Below are 18,583 nucleotides of genomic sequence, written 5' to 3'. Positions count from 1 at the left end.
TAGTCTTTGATCTTCATCAGTAAGTGCTTCAAGTCCTCTTCACTTTCAGCAAGCAAGGTTGTGTCATCTGCATATTGCAGATTGTTAATGAGTGTTCCTCCAATCCTAATGTCCCATTCTTCTTCATAATAGTCCAGCTTCTAGGATTACTTGCTCAGCGTACAGATTTAATAAATATGGTAAAAGGATACAACCCTGATGCAGTATTCACTTGTTCTGCTCAAACAACTGCCTCTTGGTCTATGTACACGTTCCGGATGAGCACAATTAAGTGTTATGGAATTCCCATTCGTCGCAGTGTTATCCATAGTTTGTTATGATCCACATAGTCGAATGCCTTTGCATAGTCAGTAAAACACAGGTAAACAACTTTCTGGTATTCTCTGCTTTCAGCCGAGATCCCTCTGACAATCAGCAATGATATTCCTCGTTCCAAGTCCGTTTCTGAACTCGACTTGAATTTCTGGCAGTTCCCTGTGGATGTATGGCTGCAACCACTTTTGAATTATCCTCAGCAAAATTTTACTTGCTTGTGATGTTAATGATATTGTTTAATAATTTCTGCATTCTGCTACATCACCTTTCTTTGGAAGGGGCACAAGTATGGAGCTCTTCCAGATGGTTGGCCAGGTAGCTGTCTTCCAAATTTCTTGGCATAGACAAATGAGCACCTCCAATACTGCATCCGTTTGTTGAAACATCTCAGTTGGTATTCAGTCAATTCCTACAGCCTTGTTTTTTGCCAGTGCCTTCAGTGCAGCTTGGGCTTCTTCCTTCAATACCATTGGTTCTTGATCATATGCTACCTCCTGAAATGGTTGAATGTCAACCAATTCTTTTTGGTACAGTGATTCTGTATATTCCTTCCACCAGCTTTTCATGCTTCCTGCGTTGTTGAATTTTTTGGCCATAGAATCCTTCAATATGGCAACTCGAGGCTTGAATTTTTCTTCATTTCTTTCAGCTTGAGAAATGCCAAGCGTGTTCTTCCCTTTTGGTTTTCTAACTCCAGGTCTTTGCACATGTCATTATAATACGTACTTTGTCTTCTCGAGCCACCCTTTGAAATCTTCTGTTCAACTCTTTTACTTCATCATTTCGTCCGTTCACTTTAACTGCTCTGTGTTCAACAGCAAGTTTCAGAGTCTCTTCTGACATGCATTTTGGTCTTTTCTTTCCTTCCTGTCTTTTTAATGACCTTTTGCTTTCCTTATGTGTGATGTTCTTGATGTCATTAGTGTTCAGTGCATCAAGTCTATTCTTGAGATGGTCTCTAAATTCAGGTGGGGTATACTCAAGGTCGTACTTTGGTTCTCATAGACTTGCTTCAATTTTTTCAGCTTCAACTCGAACTTGCATAATGAGCAACTGATGGTCTGTTCTGCAGTCGGACCCTGGCCTTGTTCTGATTGATGATATTGAGCTTCTCCATCATCTCTTTCCACAGATGTAGTCCATTTGATTCCTGTGTATTCCATCCAGTGAGGTCCATGTGTATAGTTGCCATTTAATGTGATGGAACGGCTGCACTACTCTTTATTTAATACTGTGTTCCTGAAAAACATTCCTGAAAAGGCACTAAGATAAAATTTTTTAAAGGAATTCGGTTGTGAATCATTTGAGAAATGAAGAATCCTATTAGTAAAGCAAATAAATTACTCTCTGATTTATCTAATTTGTAAATCTAAGTTTTGCAGATTATTCCTGATGACTGGAATCGACTCGATGGCAATGGTTTTTTATAGTGAAACACGTTGTTAGAGCTGGAAGGGGTCTTAGCAACTAATCTATCTGCTCATTTGATAGATAAAGAAACTGAGGCTCAGAGAAGTTGTCTCAGTCCCAGACTTGCTAGTGTCAGAATCAGGTTGACTAGAAAAATGATGAACTTCTCATCCACAAGAAGACTGTACCATAAATTATATCATGGGAATGTTAAAATGTTTTAGCACACAGGAATTCATTGCTGGCCCAAATGGAAAGGTGGTTTGAAGGAAAACTTTCTTTTCTCAGTTCTTTATTGTAGGCTGGAGGGGGGAACACCGAAATTGTTGCCCTGAGTCTGGATTATCACCATACCATGTAAAATCATGGAAATACGGAAGGAAATAAATGATTTTGAACTTTTCCCTCAGAAATAATTGTACTGACACTTTGGAGCTGAATGATATTCTCTTCTAAGTGTATTTCCTGTGTTTCTATAGCCTTGGACCAGGTAATTATGTCTGCCTTTGATATTCACATGACTGTAGCATCAGCCTTCCCCCTCATTCCAGAAAAATCCCCCCAAGTCCCCACTATTTGGATGGATTCCTAAGGGCTGACCCAGGGTGGGGTGGGGGAAGCTCCTGGACCAGTCCCTCTAGACCTTTTCTCCAGCCCTCTTCTCTGGTCACTGGGATGCTTTTGCTAACCCTGTTTAGCTAGCCCTGAACCCTTGACCTGCTGGTCACAGCACCCCCAAATGATGCCACTAGTGGTTGCTCGTCTAATTCTTCACAGGACAACTCAGCACAGGTTATGGCTCCACAGAAGGATACCCCAAGATTAACAGGAATGCCATTCTTAATGACCTAAGGCCCAAACCCAAACTCTGGCCACTGCTGAGTCAGTGAAGGGGAGTGGCTGCAAAAACTCAAGTCCCACCAGTGAGACATCTTGCCCAGTTAAGGTCCAGGCAGAATCCTTTTCTTTCCTGAAAGGAGGAATTCTTTTGTGCCTGTTATTGATTGATTGCCTCTCAGCTCCAGATTCACCCGTTTTGCCTGTTCTGTGAAAACAGGACTGGGCCCTTAAGTATTTTTCTTTTGCCAACTCAAAAGCAAACCTATTGCTGTCGAGTTGATTCTGACTCATAGTGACCCTATAGGACACAGTAGAACTGCCTCATAGGGATTCCAGGCTGTAATCTTTATGGCAGCAGACTGCCACATTGTTCTCCCACGGAGTGGCTGGTGGGTTTGAACAGCTGACCTTTCAATTAGCAGCTGAGCTCTTAACCACAGTGCCACCAGGGCTCCTTTTCTTTTGTCAGTAGAGGGTACTGGAGAGACTTAGCAAGAGGAAAGGATTTTGCTTCCTGGTTCTAGTGCAGCCCCAAATTCCTGCAGCACAGTGGCTTCCCAGCGCCCAGTTCCTACTGTGCCCAGTGGCCAGTAGCAGCCAGCAGCCAGCAACTTTTCTGGCACCCCCCTCACCTGGCACTAGCGAGACAACTCCCCATGAACAGCTTCTCTTGGCACACTAGAGGAAAGTTTCCAGAAAGTTCTAGAGGGAAGATTTCTAGAAAGTTCTGCTGGCACTGCACCATACTGACTTCTCTGCCATGCCCAGGACTTCTCAGACCTGGGGCAGGGAGGGAGCAGGGGAGGGGAGAATCTTCTTTGGGCCTTCTATCTCAGCTCTAGGGGTAGTACTTATATTATTATATATTATATTTTTAAAGTTCTCTTTACTTCTTAGAGCCTTGGTGGTGCAGTGATTAAGAGCTATGGCTGCTGACCAAAAGGCTGGCAGTTCAGATCCACCGGCCGCTTCTTGGAAACCCTATTGGGGCAGTTCTACTCTCTCCTATAGGGTCACTGTGAGTCGGAATTGACTCGATGGCAACAAGTTTTGCTTTGGGTTCTTTATTTCTTACTAGCCAATCTCTTGATACTCCAATACCCTGTTATAGAAATAGTTGTCTGTATTAGTCTTTCCATGCTCAGATTACTGTGTAGTTTCTCTTTTGTGACTGGATATGCCTTTGTATTCTTAATCCATGGGCTGCCTCTTTTCTGATGCTATGACCTTCAGCAGTAACGACTATAATTTCTTGACTCAGAGGAGACCTCCTCCCCACTCACAGACTATGTTGTGGTCCCCTGGCACAAAAAAAGACAATCACAGCCACTCCAGTACATCTCCTGAGGCCTGACTTATTAGACTTAAATAAATCCATTGTGGCTGGTCAAAGCCCAGCCCAGATAGAGCTGAACGGATTCTTATTCATTCTGCCTTCTTCCTTTTCCTCTTTCTCTCCCACCCCAAGAGACATGTCTGGGTATTCCTATGGCTCCTGATGTCCTGGGAGCAACCTGTTAGACCAGGACTTGGAAAACTGTGGCTTGCAAACCACTGTGTCCTGTTTTTGTACGGCACACAATTTAAGAATGGTTTTTACATTTTTAAAGTGTTATAAAAAAGAAGAACAATGCAACAGAGACCATATGTGGCCCACGATGCCTAACATATTTACAGTTCTGATCCTTTACAGAAAAAGTTTGCCAACCCCTATCTTAGACCAAAAGACAAAATCACATCTCCAAAGCAGACAGTATTTTTCAACCAAAGGGGATCTCAAACCAGATTTAGGTTTGAAGGGAGGCAAAATATTTCTATGAATTTCCTGGGCCATAGTCTTTCTTATAGACCCAATTTACATTACTGGACAGGCCACTTAACATCCTGGGCTTAAGCATGGACATTAGGTAACTTCGCCAATGCTCAGAGCTTCCCAGAGCAATGGATGAGTAGATACTTGCTTTACTACCATCACCAGCATCTAGTACCCAGGCCTCATACACTGCTGCATGGAAGAACTTCTCATGAAGCCACCACCCCCTCACCACCAGTGGGTGCCATAGAACTTCACTCTGTCCCTGTCTAACCCCATGTGAACACCCCCCAGGACACCTGTAAGCTCTAAGGAGTGGAGGTGAGGGAGAGGTGGGTAGGTATAACCCAGGAAAGTGTGAGACCTAGAGATAAGGCACTGCTTCATGAATTCTCCATCCCAAGTTATGGAAGCAGCGTTGGACAGTGCAGCAGAATGGAAGGGGTCTCTTAGTATTGGGAGAATTGATACCATCAACCTGAAAGAGTGGGCAGTGGGAGTTCATGGTGCACCTCATATCAACACTTTCCTTAACCCTGCTCTACAGCCTGTTTCTTTGAGTGACCTACTCTTGGAATACCCCATGCTACATCACCTTGGCTCACTGATTTTAGCTCCTTGCATGTTTCCAGTCCCTTGTCAAGCTCTCACAGCAGCGTCTCTCTGCTTCCCTGACTCTGGGTTTTCTCTGAAGCTGCAGAAGTTATTTACCCTGTGCAGGCAGGTGCATCCTCTAGGTGCAGGGGAGTTAATACCCCTGACAGTAAACCAGTGGCGGATGGGAGTTGAGTGGATAAATGCGCCAGCCTCCTGTCCTTCAGTGGGACAATTGTGAGGCATATTGTACACGATTCCTCAGTGTCCCCAGCAGGACTCGGCCCCAGTTGCCCATGGCAGTAATTCACTCAGAATATACCCTTTATTGACTCTTCTTTCCCTAACTCACTCACCTCAAACCCTCACTCCATCATGGGAACACCTCCTAAATAAACCAAGTTCTTGTCTCAAGCTCTGATTTTGAAAGAACCTTAACCAAGGCAGGCATAATCTCCCAACATGGAAGGAACATCCTAAAACCAACCAGAGCAACTGTGACAGAGTGAAGTATCAGCAGCTTTTCCCTCATTTTGGATTTGTCATCTCTGCTATTTCAAAACCATGTTACAATCTCAGCCCTGGAGGGCACTGGAAATGATTCAGAGCTAGAAAGAATTAGCTCATACCCTGAATGATGGAACCGAGGTACAAAAATATCTTGACCGTCAATTGGCATAACATAGTGCATAGCGATAATGTTCTACATCCTAGTTTGGTGAGTAGTGTCTGGGGTCTTAAAAACTTGTGAGCAGCCATCTGAGATACAACTGTTGGTCTCTACTTGTCTGGAACAAAAGAGAATGAAAGAAACCAAAGATTCAAAGAAGAAACTAGTCCACAAGATTAATAGTCTACATGAACCACAGGCAAATCTACCCTGAAACCAGAAGAACTAGATGGTGCTTGGCTACCACTACTGACCATTCTGACCAGGGACACAGTAGAAAGTCTTGAATAGAAAGTGACAAAAATGTGAAACAAAACTTCAGATTCCTACAAAAGGTCAGACTTACTGGACTGATAGAGATTAGAGGAACCCCTGAGACTATTGCTCTGAGATACCCTTTGAACTTGGAACTGAAGCTACTCCTGGTGGTCATTTTTCAGCCAAATAATAGATTAGCTTATAAAATAAACAATATCACCTGTGAATACTGTGCTCCCTTAAATAATCAACTATATGAGACCAAATGGTCAACATTTACCCTAAAACAAAGAGGAGAAGCTAAGGAAGGCCAGGAAAGGTCTATTAATGGAAACAAAACAAACAAAATGGAAATAATGAGAATGTTGACACATTGTGAGAAAAGTAACCAACGTCATGAAGCAGTGTGTATAAAAATTTTTAAATGGGAACCTAATTTGCTTGACCAGTTGAAGCAATGGGACCACCATCAACAGATAAATTTAAAAGAGGGAAATCAGGAGTGCTATGTTTAAGTTCTAAAAGGAAGTTTTTATTTATTATTTAACTTATTTATTTACGTTCCAAAAGGAACTTACATTTAAGTTCCAAAAGGAACACAATAAATTCCAAAAAGAACTTATTATGTACAGTATGTGAGTTTTTCCACCTACCGTACATAATAGTTATTTATATGCAGCAAAAGGCTGTGGGTATTTCATTGACGATAAACTTAGGAATCAAGACTTAAAAAATAAGTCAAAGCAACAAGGAGTGGTATTAGCAGAAGCATCTAGATGAAGGAGGGACAAAACTCTACATGATCTGGTTCTAACTCAACACCACTGTCTCAGTCATCTAGTGCTGCTACAACAGAAATACCACAAGTGGATGGCTTTAACAAAGAGAAATTTATTTCTTCACAGTAAAGTAGGCTAAAAGTCCAAATTCAGGGCGTCAGCTCCAGGGGAAGGCTTTCTGTCTCTGTCAGCCTTCTCATCAATCTTTCCCTGGACTAGGAGCTTCTCCCCAGGTCCAAAGGACACGCTCTGCTCCTCGCAGTACTTTCTTGGTGGTATGAGTTCTCCCTGTCTCTCTGCTTACTTCTTTCTTTTATATATCAAGAGACTGCCTCAGGACACAATCCAATCTTGTAGATTGAGTCCTACCTTACTAACACAACTGCCACCCATCCTCCCTCATTAACATCATGGAGGCAGGATTTACAACATACAGGAAAATCACACAATACCAGGAATCATGGCCCAGCCAAACTGATACACACATTTTTTGGGAGACATAATTCAATCCATGACAACCACCAAACTCAAGCCCTGGACTCTCTGCTGATTGGACTGTGTATATGACACCTCTCAGGTGCCACTTTAGATCCACTCAGCCTCACTTATCTTAGGGTCTTTGCCTACTTCTTCCAGCCCAGCCTCTGCAGTGGCAACTAGCTCTGTGTGGGCCCTGGCCAACTTCTCATGAGCACAACTTAACAGTATCTCTAGCCTTCTGCTGCCCTTGGCTTGTTCCTGTTGACACTGAGGCATGACATGCTGTGGGTCTCCCTGGGCATCCGGACATACACAGTATGGAGGTGTAGGGGAGTTAACAGGGCAAACCTGTCCCCAGTGGGAGACAGGAGCCAACAGATAAGTTCTCCTAGCAGATGTTCCTGAGTAGCAGTTGTTTTTATGGCCTCTTAGAAGATAGATATCAAATGACTCTCCAAAACCAAATCAAACCCACTGCCATCGAGTCGATTCTAACTCATAGCAACCATATAGGACAGTAGACTTGCCCCATAGGGTTTCCAAGGCTATAAATCTTTATGGAAGCAAACTGCCACGTCTTTCTCCCATGGAGCGGCTGGTGGATTTGAACCACTGACCTTTTGGTTAGCAGCCAAGCGCTTTAACCACTGCACCACCGGGGGTCCTCAAATGGCTCCATGTACTTTATATCAGGTGGTGGCCACCTTGAGAATGAACCCTCATATTAATTCTCCTCCTTCCCCATTCCTCTTCCTTACTTCTGCTCCCTGGGATTATACTTCTGAATAAAGTCTACAAATAAGCTTTTGCCTCAGATACTGTTTTCTGGGGAAGCCAGACTAAGATAGATGTTGTCTGAACCAATCCCTGAAGCCAGAGGAACGTTGTGTGCTGATTAATTTAGACTTGATGTAATCACTGAGATGAGGGAGAGGGGCTTAAGCCAAAGAGGGGGGCAGTGACTATATAGGATGTGGCTATACAGGGTGGAATGGACACAGAGGACACCAATCCCAATGTCAGTGAAGCAGGGGAGGGCTGCCTCTATCTTGCCCCAGCAATAAGTGTTTACTCCTAGTTCCTTAAACTGTCCCATTTCTAGTTCTGTGGGGTTGTTTCTCCTCACAATTTCCCATACCTAATAAGCGGAAGTGATGGTACAAGTCAAATTTAACACCTTTCATTCAGTAATTCTTGTTTTCACAAGTGGGGTCAAGAAAGTTGTAACAGATATGGATTGCAATCACAACCTTAGGCAAAGAAAAAAATATTACATAGCTTTTCCTTTAATTCAAGTCTCACCCTGATTTCTCATCCCTCTGGGTTAGGCGTGGGGGGAGTTCATTCTCAGTGATTCCTGGAGCTTCTACCCTACTTCCCAGGTAAGGCTGATACAGGGCAAAACGTTTGGGGAACCTTTCTGTTTTTTGGTCTGTGCCAGTTACTGTTTGTTCAGGCTGGTGGCTACCTTGATTCTCACCTCACATTTCAGCATGGAAGTTGTTGCTGAGCCTGGAGCCCCTGCCTAGGGTTCACTCCCCACTCTGGGAGAGAGGGCTTTGTGCCCCTCTATCTGGGAAACTCTCAGACGTCACCCTCTCTCTCCAGTCTCCTTAACCCCTACTTTCTTCACTTACTATGTGGCTTCCTCCTCCTCCCACCCCCACTGCCCCTGCCCTTACAACACGACAGTGTTACTGATCTCTCTCCACCCCACCTGGGGACGCCAGCATAATGTGCTCCAATGGTTTAACTTGAAGGTCACAGACTGATAGCCTGCCTGCCAAATACTAGCCATAGCCATTTGATTTTTACTCCAAGGGTTTCACAAAATGGGATTTCACGTGAAAATGCAGACTTCTGGCTGCTCTGGAAAAATCAGAATATCTGGCAATGCTGGGTGATTCCCTCATAACAACAATTGACTGGGGCTAAGGAGTGGTTGCCCACTTCAGATGGGCATGTGTCTCCCATTTGGTGCTTAGTACATAAAGCTATTACTTCACACCTGGCCCCTGTAAACACTTTGGTTGACCCTGTGTTGGAGCTTCTGTTTTGATGAGGGAAATAGATATTTAAAAGAAAATAGATGCCTTCATATTTAGCATATCAGGTAGTCATAACTACTATGAAGAAATACAGCAGAGTATGGGTAATAGAAGTTGATGAGTGAGGGGTGGGGACAGGCAAGGTGTCATTTCATATCAGGTACAAACTGTTCGCTCTCGATTGCTAACCTAAATGTTGGCAGTTTGAACCCACTCAGTGTTTCTGTGGAAGAAGAGGCCTGGCAATCTGCTTCTGTTAAAATTACAGCCAAGAAAATCCTATAGAGCAGTTCTTCTCTGTAACACATGGGGTCACCATGAGTTGGAATTGACTCAGCGGCAACTGACAACAACAAGGTGACATTGAAGAAGAGACCGAAGCCAAGAAGAGATGTTTTGTCTTCAAGTAACCTCTGCTTCAGGCCTTTGAGGCAAGGCCTTCTTGGAATGGTCTAGGACAAAACACAGAGACCAAATCAGGGTGTTCTTATTTGTTCCGATTTTCCCATTCCAGCAAAAGCTATCACAAATTCATATCTTAATAAAATTTTCAGTCTCACTGTGGTAAACATTTTTAAGAGATAAAGCTAAAATTCAAATATGGTATTTACCCTTCTGATGGAGTGGATCAATCCTACTTTATTTCCTTTATTTTTGGGAGCCATTCTTTTTCTTAGTCATCAGACTCACACAGCGCCCTTTTCTAATTCGATCGTTGGATGAGGGCGTGGCGTCTTCCTGTAGGTCCTTTTCTTGGATTATGATGACAGCTAGTGTTAAACTACTGCATGCTGCCTGGTCATCACCAGGATTTGGTCATCCACATAAACACGATGCTGTTCTGAGTTCACTTTTCTATTTCGGGAAACATGTCAGCTACAAATACCTCCGCCTAACTTCCTGGGCGCATGCGTGCTGAGCCAGTTGCCAAAATAGTCCCTTGAGTAAGTGGCAGCTTTAAAAACCATCCAGCTGCTGACTTCAAACTACAAGATCAGCAAAGGAAAGTGGAAGTTGGATTCTGAGCGATCAAGGTGGCCACAGGGATTTAACAGTGGTTGGCATTTTGGAGACTTGATCAACTAGCCTGGGGGGTTCTTGGATTTCTTGCCCGTTGCCTGTGTTTGTCTTCTCTCTTCTGACTTCAAGATGAATGTGCAAGCTTGCTCTAGGTGTGGATATGGGGTCTACCCCGCTGAGAAGATCAGCTGTATAGATCAGGTCAGTGGACATTTCTTGACCTCTAGGAAAAACAAACATGGGAAATTTATCTTCTCACATATGGACGTGTTGTGTTTTTTGAACCCCAAGAAAAAGATGTCTTTTCCTACTTTTCTTGAGTTCTACCCATTTCATGTCTTCTCTATGTCATCTTAAAAAAAAAAAAAAGGGTGTCTACTTATTTAACATTTTATATAGCCAGTATTTAAATTGCCATTTTATCACTGAAGCACAGTTTCTTACCCTGAAATACGTAATAATCCTGAGTCTGAAAGCAAAGGTAATTTTGCCAAATCTTTTCTATACGATTTCTAGATATGGCATAAAGCGTGTTTTCACTGTGAAGTCTGCAAGATGATGCTATCAGTTAATAACTTTGTGAGTCACCAGAAAAAGCCATACTGTCACGCGTAAGTGTTGGATACCCCTCCTCGACACCTCTTGAGTTTTGTTTGTTTTCTAACAAGTAGCCAACTAGGTTCAAATCGTAAACTCCGGTGTTAAATCCAAGAAATATCTTCCCAAAAGTTTTCACTTACATACAATCCCTGAAGAGACCTAGGTGGCATTTTATGCACTAGACAGAAAGGATTGGAAATTTCAAATTTCTGTACAGTGAAATGTCAAATCTATCCAACTATGATTTTTATGTCAAGTTATTACTATTGTGCAGAACAATATATGTGCCATGGATATGCATATCAAGTTTCATATATTTTGTCTTTTAAATAATTTCAGAATCCTTTTCTATTTTCTCAGAAAGTTTTTAAATGATGACCATTTTCAGTTATATTTGGTCTTTAATTTGTATATGTGGAAATTCTTTGATTTGCCATTTTTCCCCTTTAAAACTTGTTGCCTAGAAAATCATTGATTCAGTTATTAAGTTTTATATTTATTGATTAAAAACTGTGCCTTTAAAAATGATCTCACAATCAATCATCTTGGATAAAGTACATTTCTATTTTGATTCAGATGTATACATACTTTTTTTTTTTGTAGCCATAACCCCAAGAACAACACTTTCACAAGTGTCTATCATGCTCCATTAACTCTAAATATGAGGAAGGCTCCAGAGGCCATCAGTAGGGTAAGTTACTTAATTTTGCTGTTCAAAATCGCCTTTAAAGAAAATCGCTCTGCTCAGGCACCCACTATGTTTTTAAGAGTCTCTGCCTAAATGTGAGCCAGTCCATTTTTTTCCATACACACATGCAAAGTGCATTTCAGTAACAAGTATTGCTGTTTTTCCTCCCACAGTGTAGGGACCAATACACAGGATAATGTAGTATAAATATTTAGAGTCCTTGTATCCAGGATAACCTCTGTGCCTGGTCAGCTCTGGACCTCGGTGACAATTTATACAATAGACCCTGTATACACTAGGGGCTTAATACGTAACACAAAGTTAGAAAACATCACAAAGGCCTTTCCTTTCTTTCTACTGTGATATTTTGGTAAGGAAAATTAAAAGCAGCTAATTGCACGCTCTTCAATCTCTCTGAATTCAGTATTGCTTCCGGTTGTTTGTAGCCTCCCTTTCCTGTTAGAGGAGAGGCAAGTCGATGATTTCTTTCTATTTGGAAGTACTATTTTGTTTAGGGGTGGGTGGGATGGGGAGGGAGAAAAGCTGACCACCTTGATAAACCCAACTTCGTTTGAAAAACCAACAGAAGAGTTTAGTCAAATAACCAGCAATTGATTGAACCGTTGCGTCTATTAAAATGATGAATCGTTGGAGTTTAACTTCCCTCCCCTCTGCCCCACAAGAAGCTGCTCTGTGGGAAGCAGCTTTAGCAACTTTCTAAAATTAGAAAATTGCAGATGAGGTAGAAAGCTCTCTAGTAATCACCTTGCACAAGATCCCCTCCCTAACATTGCCCCACCTCGCAGTGCCTCTTTCACCTGCCCAGGCCAGCCTCTTCCTCAACAAATGCGTCTTAGGTCTAGCTCGTGTCCTTACCTGAAGCTCTCTGCACATACTGCCAAGATACCTGATTCTGCTAACTGCGTTGCAGTTGTTGTTCATTTACTAATTTTTTTAAACAAATTTATGTAGTATTTACTGTAGAAGTGCTTAATTCATTGAATCCACATTCCACCCTAATGAGGTAGATCCTATAATTACCCGTTGCCGTTGAGTTTATTCTGACTCATAGCAACCCTATAGGACAGAGTAGAACTGCCCCATAGTTTCCAAGGAGTGGCTGGTGGATTCGAACTGCTGACCTTTTGGTTAGCAGCCAAGTGTTTAACCAGATGCTATAATTATCTCCATTTTATTAGCGAGGAAACTGAGGCTCAGAGAATTGCTCATATGTCATTGATTTCTAAGGATTCCCTGACATCAAGAATTTACAAGCAGTCCTAGGTTACTGAGGAGGCTAATTCTTGTAGGCCTTTGTTGTCATCTGTTGATGTCTGAGAGCAGCTACCTGACATTACAGTAAATACTGGGTTGAGCTCTTTAGCAGAGTGTCCGACACACCACTAAGTTTTTTTTTTTTTTTAATCTATGTTATCTCATTTATTCTTCACAATACCCTATGTAATATTATCGGATTACAGCTGGGGAAGCCGAGGCTCGGAGAGGTTAAGTAACTTGCCCAGGTTCACCCAGCTGGTGGAGGGGGTACCAATCCAGGTCTGCCTGACTTAGAGCCCATACCCTAGACTGCTCCGTTGGCCCACTTCCATAAATTCCTAAAGGGTGGTAAGCTCTCCAGAAGAAAAAAAGCAGTTTGCTATGTTCTCAAATATCCAGATGTTTGTACAGCTGTAGAGCCGCAGAGCTGGACAGATTCAACACAAGGAGATGTACTTATACATCAGAGCTCTGTGTGGCTAAGCTACACTCTCTACAAAAAGATCCATATATTTGTATTTTCCCACCCACTCTAGGCCTCAGCTAGCCTGACTCCACCGTACAATCATGCAACAGGTCACACAATATTTACCTCCCCTCGAGGCAGTAGTGGACTCACCTTCTTTTATCTGTGTATGACAGGCCCAGACTGGAGCGAGACTAGGATTATCATTGGTTCTATTTCCAGCCACAGACAATGATGTGAGCTTCCCAGGAGGCCTGTGTATATGCTTTTGTTTGCATATATGTGTATATATGTGTGTGTGCATATGGAGAGTATATGTATGTGTGTATGTATGCATGAATGTGTATGCACGTGTGTACATACATGTATGGTGTGGTATATTTGGACATATGTGTGTGTGTGCATATCCAAATATACATGCATATGGTATGTATATGAATAAGTGTGTATGTATATATGCATATGTGTTTGTGCATATGTGTATGTGTGTAGTCATGTATATTGGTATGTGTGTATGTTTGTGGTGTGCGCATGAGTGTATGTGTGCATGTATGAATGTATGGGGCATGTACATATGTCTATGTTTATTCATATGTATGTATATTTGTACGTGTGTATGTGCTGTGTGTGCATGTATGTATGTGGTGTGTGTAAGTGGCTATGTGATGTGTATATATGTATACGTGCATATGTGTGTATATGTGGTATATGTGGTGTGTATGTGTGTGTATATACGCATGTGTGTGTATGTTTGTATGTGTGTGTATGTGGTATATGTAAGTGTGGATGTGGTGTGTATATGTTTGTGTATGTGTGTATATGGTGTGTGTATGTGTGTGTACCAAACAGTTGCCTGTTGAGATCACTTTCTCCTCTTTACCCATCAGGGAAGAATTCAAATGGACAGCCTCGTCCCTTCTAAGCCCCAGACCTTGTAACCACCCTAGGGAGTGTGATGGATTACTTTCTTACCCCCTTCTATCTCTGGGGGACTGGCCAGTTGAATAGAAAACAAATTCATTGAGCATGTGCTAAAATAAAAAAGGGAAAGAAAGTGATACTTCAGTGATGGTGATGAAGTAGAGAAGTATGGTAAAGATTTTGAGCTGGCATTTGAAGCAGATTTATATTTTTCTGTTTCTTAAATGTCACTCTTTAAAAAATATAAATTTTTACTAAGACAGAATTTCCTGTTTTGTAGGTGTGAACTGAATTTTTAGAAGAATAAAACATTTAGGTTTTCTTCTATTCAGAGAATGAACTTTAGCCCTTAATGCTTCCTTACCCAGCTAAGAACATGAAAAGTCTCTGGGGACTCCGGGTGGTAGATTTGTACTGTGGGAGGAGGCAGAAATACTGCTTCCTGGAAACGGAGAAGAATATTTATTTTGGTCATGTGTTTCTGATTCTCTAAGTCAATAGTTCCCAACGGTGGACAGTTTTACCCCCAGGGGACGTTTGGCAATATCTGGAGACGTATTTGATTGTCATAACTCAGGGTGTGGGAGTTGCTACCAGCATCTAGTGGGAAGTGGCCAGGGATGCTGCTGAACATCCTGCAATGCCCAGGACAGTCTCCACAACAAAGGATTAACGGGCTCAAAATGGCAGGAATGCTCTGCTGAGAAACTTTGCCTTAAATCTATGTAATGTTCATGAAGTTTCTCAAAGTACAAGGAAAAAAGCATGCAAAGATCTCTCAGTTTATATATTATATACATAGATATGTATAGGAAAGACTTTAAGCAGTAGCATACCCAGAAAGTCAATATCAGAAAGTACCCTCGATAGGGAACTAGAATTCCTAGATGCTAAACCTGGCTCTGCTAGCCTGAAATGTGATTTTAACAAGTTTCCTTCTTTTCTCTGAGCTTATTTCCTCACCTATAAAATCAAAGGGTTAAGCTATAATAAATTCTAACACAATGAAATCAGAGTCACCTTGTTAGCTTGTTAAAACTGCAGATTTCTGGGCCTCATCTCAGTCCTAGTAAGTTATGATCTCTGCCTTTGGGACCTAGAATTTTTTTCTTTTTTCTTTTATGGTTAGTCCTTTTTGTGTTCTGTTTAAGAAATCTCTGTCTATCCCAAGGTCATGAAGATATCGTTGAGATGTCAGTTCTCCGCAGATTGATCTATACATTCAGTGCAATCCCAATAGAAGTCTTGTGTTTTTTGTTTGTTTGTAGAAATTGACAGGCTGATTCTAAGATTGATATGAAAATACAAAGATTCTAGAATAGCCAAGAAATCTTGCTGAGGAGCAAAACTAGAGGACTTAGGCTGCCAGGGTTCAGGACTTTACGATAAAAGCAATAGCAACGCACACAGCGTCATAGTGGCACAAGGACGGACAAATAGACCAACAAAGCAGAATACATATATGGCCACTTGAATTATGACAGAGACACCACTTCAACTTAATGTAGCACAAATGATCTTTCAATAAATGGTACTGGAGTCACTGGATATTTTTATGGGAAAAATGAACCTTGACCTCTACCTCACACCATACACAAAGATTAATTTAAGGTGTATTGTAGATCGAGATGTTAAAGATAAAACAATAAAGCGCAGGAGAACACCTTCATGAATTTGGGGAGCTGGCATTTTAACATGCTCCCTGGGTATTCTTACTCAAACCAAAGTTAAGAATCTCTACTCTAATGTCTCGAGTGTTTTCTGAGGCTACTCAAATACTTTGTGTTGTGTGATAAGTTCGTGGAGACGTTGTCTAAGTGTTTTTAATTGCTCTGCTGAATAGAGCTTTGCATACAGCAGGTGCTCTATACATGCTGCCAGGGGGTGCAGATGAAGCCACGGTGAGACTGACAGCACGGTTTGCACTGTATTGCAGTTAAGGTGCTTTGGGGTTAAGACTAAGGAAAATCTCAAAGTTTATCTCTGTATTTATTTTCTTTCTCTTTTCTGACGGCAACATTACTGATGGCATCTTCGTTGTGCAGATGGATGAGCAAGAAGATGGTGAACGATTTAAATCGTTTTTTCACTGGGACATGAAATCCAAGGATGGGGCAGCTGCACCTAACAGGCAACCATTGGTGAACGAGGTGAGAGTAAATAAATGTTTCGATAATCTGTATCTTGTTGTAACTTAAATTATGTTGATTGCTAGTGTGCTGGAGCATGTTTCCACATGTTAATTGTCTGTCTTCCAGATCTCCAAAGGCTGGCTCTCTCCAACCTCTCCAACTTGCCCACCTCCACCACCACCTTGGTCCCCAATTGTTCCCCTCAGTTCGAATCAAAGGAGCTTCTCATGATCTTTTATGAGGAGCCAATGACTGCCTTCATGCTTTTATTCATGGCATTCCCACCCATAGAATTTATTCAGCAAATATTTTTCTAATCTACTATGTGTCAGGCAGTGTTCCAGGCTTCCGGGGATGTATTAGTGAATAAAACAGATGAAAATTCCTGCCTGTAAGAAGGTGACCTTCTAGAGTGGATGCCCTTTGTCACTTTGCCTCTGGTAACTGACCTCAGCCCTGGAGACCCAGCTCAAATTTCATTTTCCTGTGATGACAGGGTCCGTCTTGTACAGATTGCTTTTTAAAGCCTCCCACTGTCTTCATCATCAGTACAGTACAGTTAAGCACACAAATGGCTTCTAATTGCTAATTGTTTCACATCTTATCTCCCTAGGTAGAGCATAAATATCGTAAAAGAAGAACTTTGTCTTTCAGTTTTTGTTTTTCTTTTCCCAGTAATGTCTGTTTAACCCAACGTTAAGCATATAACAAGTTTTTGAAGTTTGTCTGAATAATGCTGATTAATCTCAGATTTCCTGTCCACAGCAACTCCCCCCGCCCTGGCCCGGCCACCCGGTCTCTGTATAGTGATGAAGAAAGAAATGTTAAGTGACATTTAGAGGTCTTTGATATAAGTGAATCTCAGAAAGTTCAGTTATTCAGGATATTAGATCATCTTCTAATCTGGATAACTGAACATCTGATTAGCTGGGACCCTCCGTATAACAATAGGAGTTTTACAGTTTTTAAAGAATTTCTATCTCATATTGACAATATATGTGACAATATATGTGAGCATTGCTGTGAGTGTGGGATAGGTATGGGGAGCTTACCAACCAAATGTGTAGGATGTATGTTTTTATGAGTTTGTGTTCGTCCTTTATAGGGACCCTATTGGACTGGATATGGGGAAGGGAATACTTGGTCCCCTGGAGCTCTGCCGGACCCTGAAATTGTAAGGATGGTTGAGGCACAGAAGTCTCTTGGTGAGGTAAGGACCCTAGAAATTACTTTAGCAATTAGTTTAACATTAGTTTTGAATGTTCTTTTATTTCGGAGAGCTTTGTAGGTTTTGGAGACCTTTGTAGGTTTTGGAGCCCTGGTTGCGCAGTGGTTAAGAGCTCGGCTGCTAACCAGAAGGTCGGCAGTTCGATCCACCAGCCACTCCTTGGAAACTCTATGGGGCAATTCTACTCTGTCCTGTAAGGTCGCTAGGAGTCAGAGTCGACTCGACGGCAACGGGTTTTGTCGTAGGTATTAATGTAGGAAAGGACTTCAGAAATCCTTAACAATTTGCCCACAGTACCCTTCTTGTGCTCTCCACACACCCAGTGCACTGACCTTTGAAGCATCTACTTTGAAAAAGATTGTTACTCTTTAGTGACTTTTCCTTTAGAACGTGTGAACAAAACAGTAGAAACACAAATGTTAAAGTGAGGTATCTTATTAGGAAAACTAATCATGAGATACTCAACAAGTGAGGCAGACAATTTAGCAGACATTTTACTCTCATTGCTGCAGAACTGTCTCTAGAGGAAGAGTTACAGAAAAGCCTCTTGCATATTAATTGCTGTGTTATCATACAAGCCTTTGAGCCAAAGGACATCCCTTGGATTGGGCCAGGTTCCACATAATCTGATGTTAGCATTGAAGGGGAAGTTCCTTTGACCTGGTAATGTGACGACTTCTCCAGTGTTGATGGTGGTATTCAAATTGCTGGTTGAATAACATTTTCAAATTTACTCCTGGCGGTTGAAATATTTTCCAAGTACCATGTAAATCCAGTTTCCTTGGTTCTGATAGTGCTTGTTTTTGCAGTTTTATTAGGTCTCAGCCAATGTCTTATTAGTTCTCATTCTGACATTGGTTCTGACCAGCAGGAGTATACAGAAGACTATGAGCAACGGAAGGGCAAGGGGAGCTTTCCAGCCATGATCACGCCTGCTTATCAAAGGGCCAAGAAAGCCAACCAGCTGGCCAGCCAAGTGAGTGTCTCAGTGCTTATTCACCATCGATTGGGTCTTTTTTTTTTTTTGTCATTAGTAAACAGAA

General features: G+C 41.9%; 1 protein-coding gene across 4 annotated transcripts in view; it reads left to right on the top strand.

The window, feature by feature from the left end:
* The first annotated feature begins 10,110 nt into the window (after positions 1-10,110).
* NRAP (nebulin related anchoring protein) overlaps positions 10,111-18,583 on the top strand; it is a 74,856-nt gene continuing 66,383 nt past the window's right edge. For 2 of the 4 annotated variants that reach the window (XM_004374856.1, XM_023729888.1), the window contains exons 1-6: positions 10,111-10,428; positions 10,744-10,838; positions 11,431-11,518; positions 16,226-16,330; positions 17,418-17,522; positions 18,412-18,516. In XM_004374856.1, the coding sequence (XP_004374913.1) occupies positions 10,357-10,428; positions 10,744-10,838; positions 11,431-11,518; positions 16,226-16,330; positions 17,418-17,522; positions 18,412-18,516 (570 nt within the window). In that variant the 5' untranslated portion in view covers positions 10,111-10,356. The remainder of the gene's footprint in view (positions 10,429-10,743; positions 10,839-11,430; positions 11,519-16,225; positions 16,331-17,417; positions 17,523-18,411; positions 18,517-18,583) is intronic. The other 2 variants (XM_023729889.1, XM_023729890.1) reach the window with 1 other exon arrangement.

The sequence above is a fragment of the Trichechus manatus genome, unplaced genomic scaffold, assembly GCF_000243295.1.
Source record: "Trichechus manatus latirostris isolate Lorelei unplaced genomic scaffold, TriManLat1.0 scaffold00031, whole genome shotgun sequence".
Classification (NCBI taxonomy): Eukaryota; Metazoa; Chordata; class Mammalia; order Sirenia; family Trichechidae; genus Trichechus; species Trichechus manatus.
This window is presented reverse-complemented; position numbering and strand designations above follow the sequence as displayed.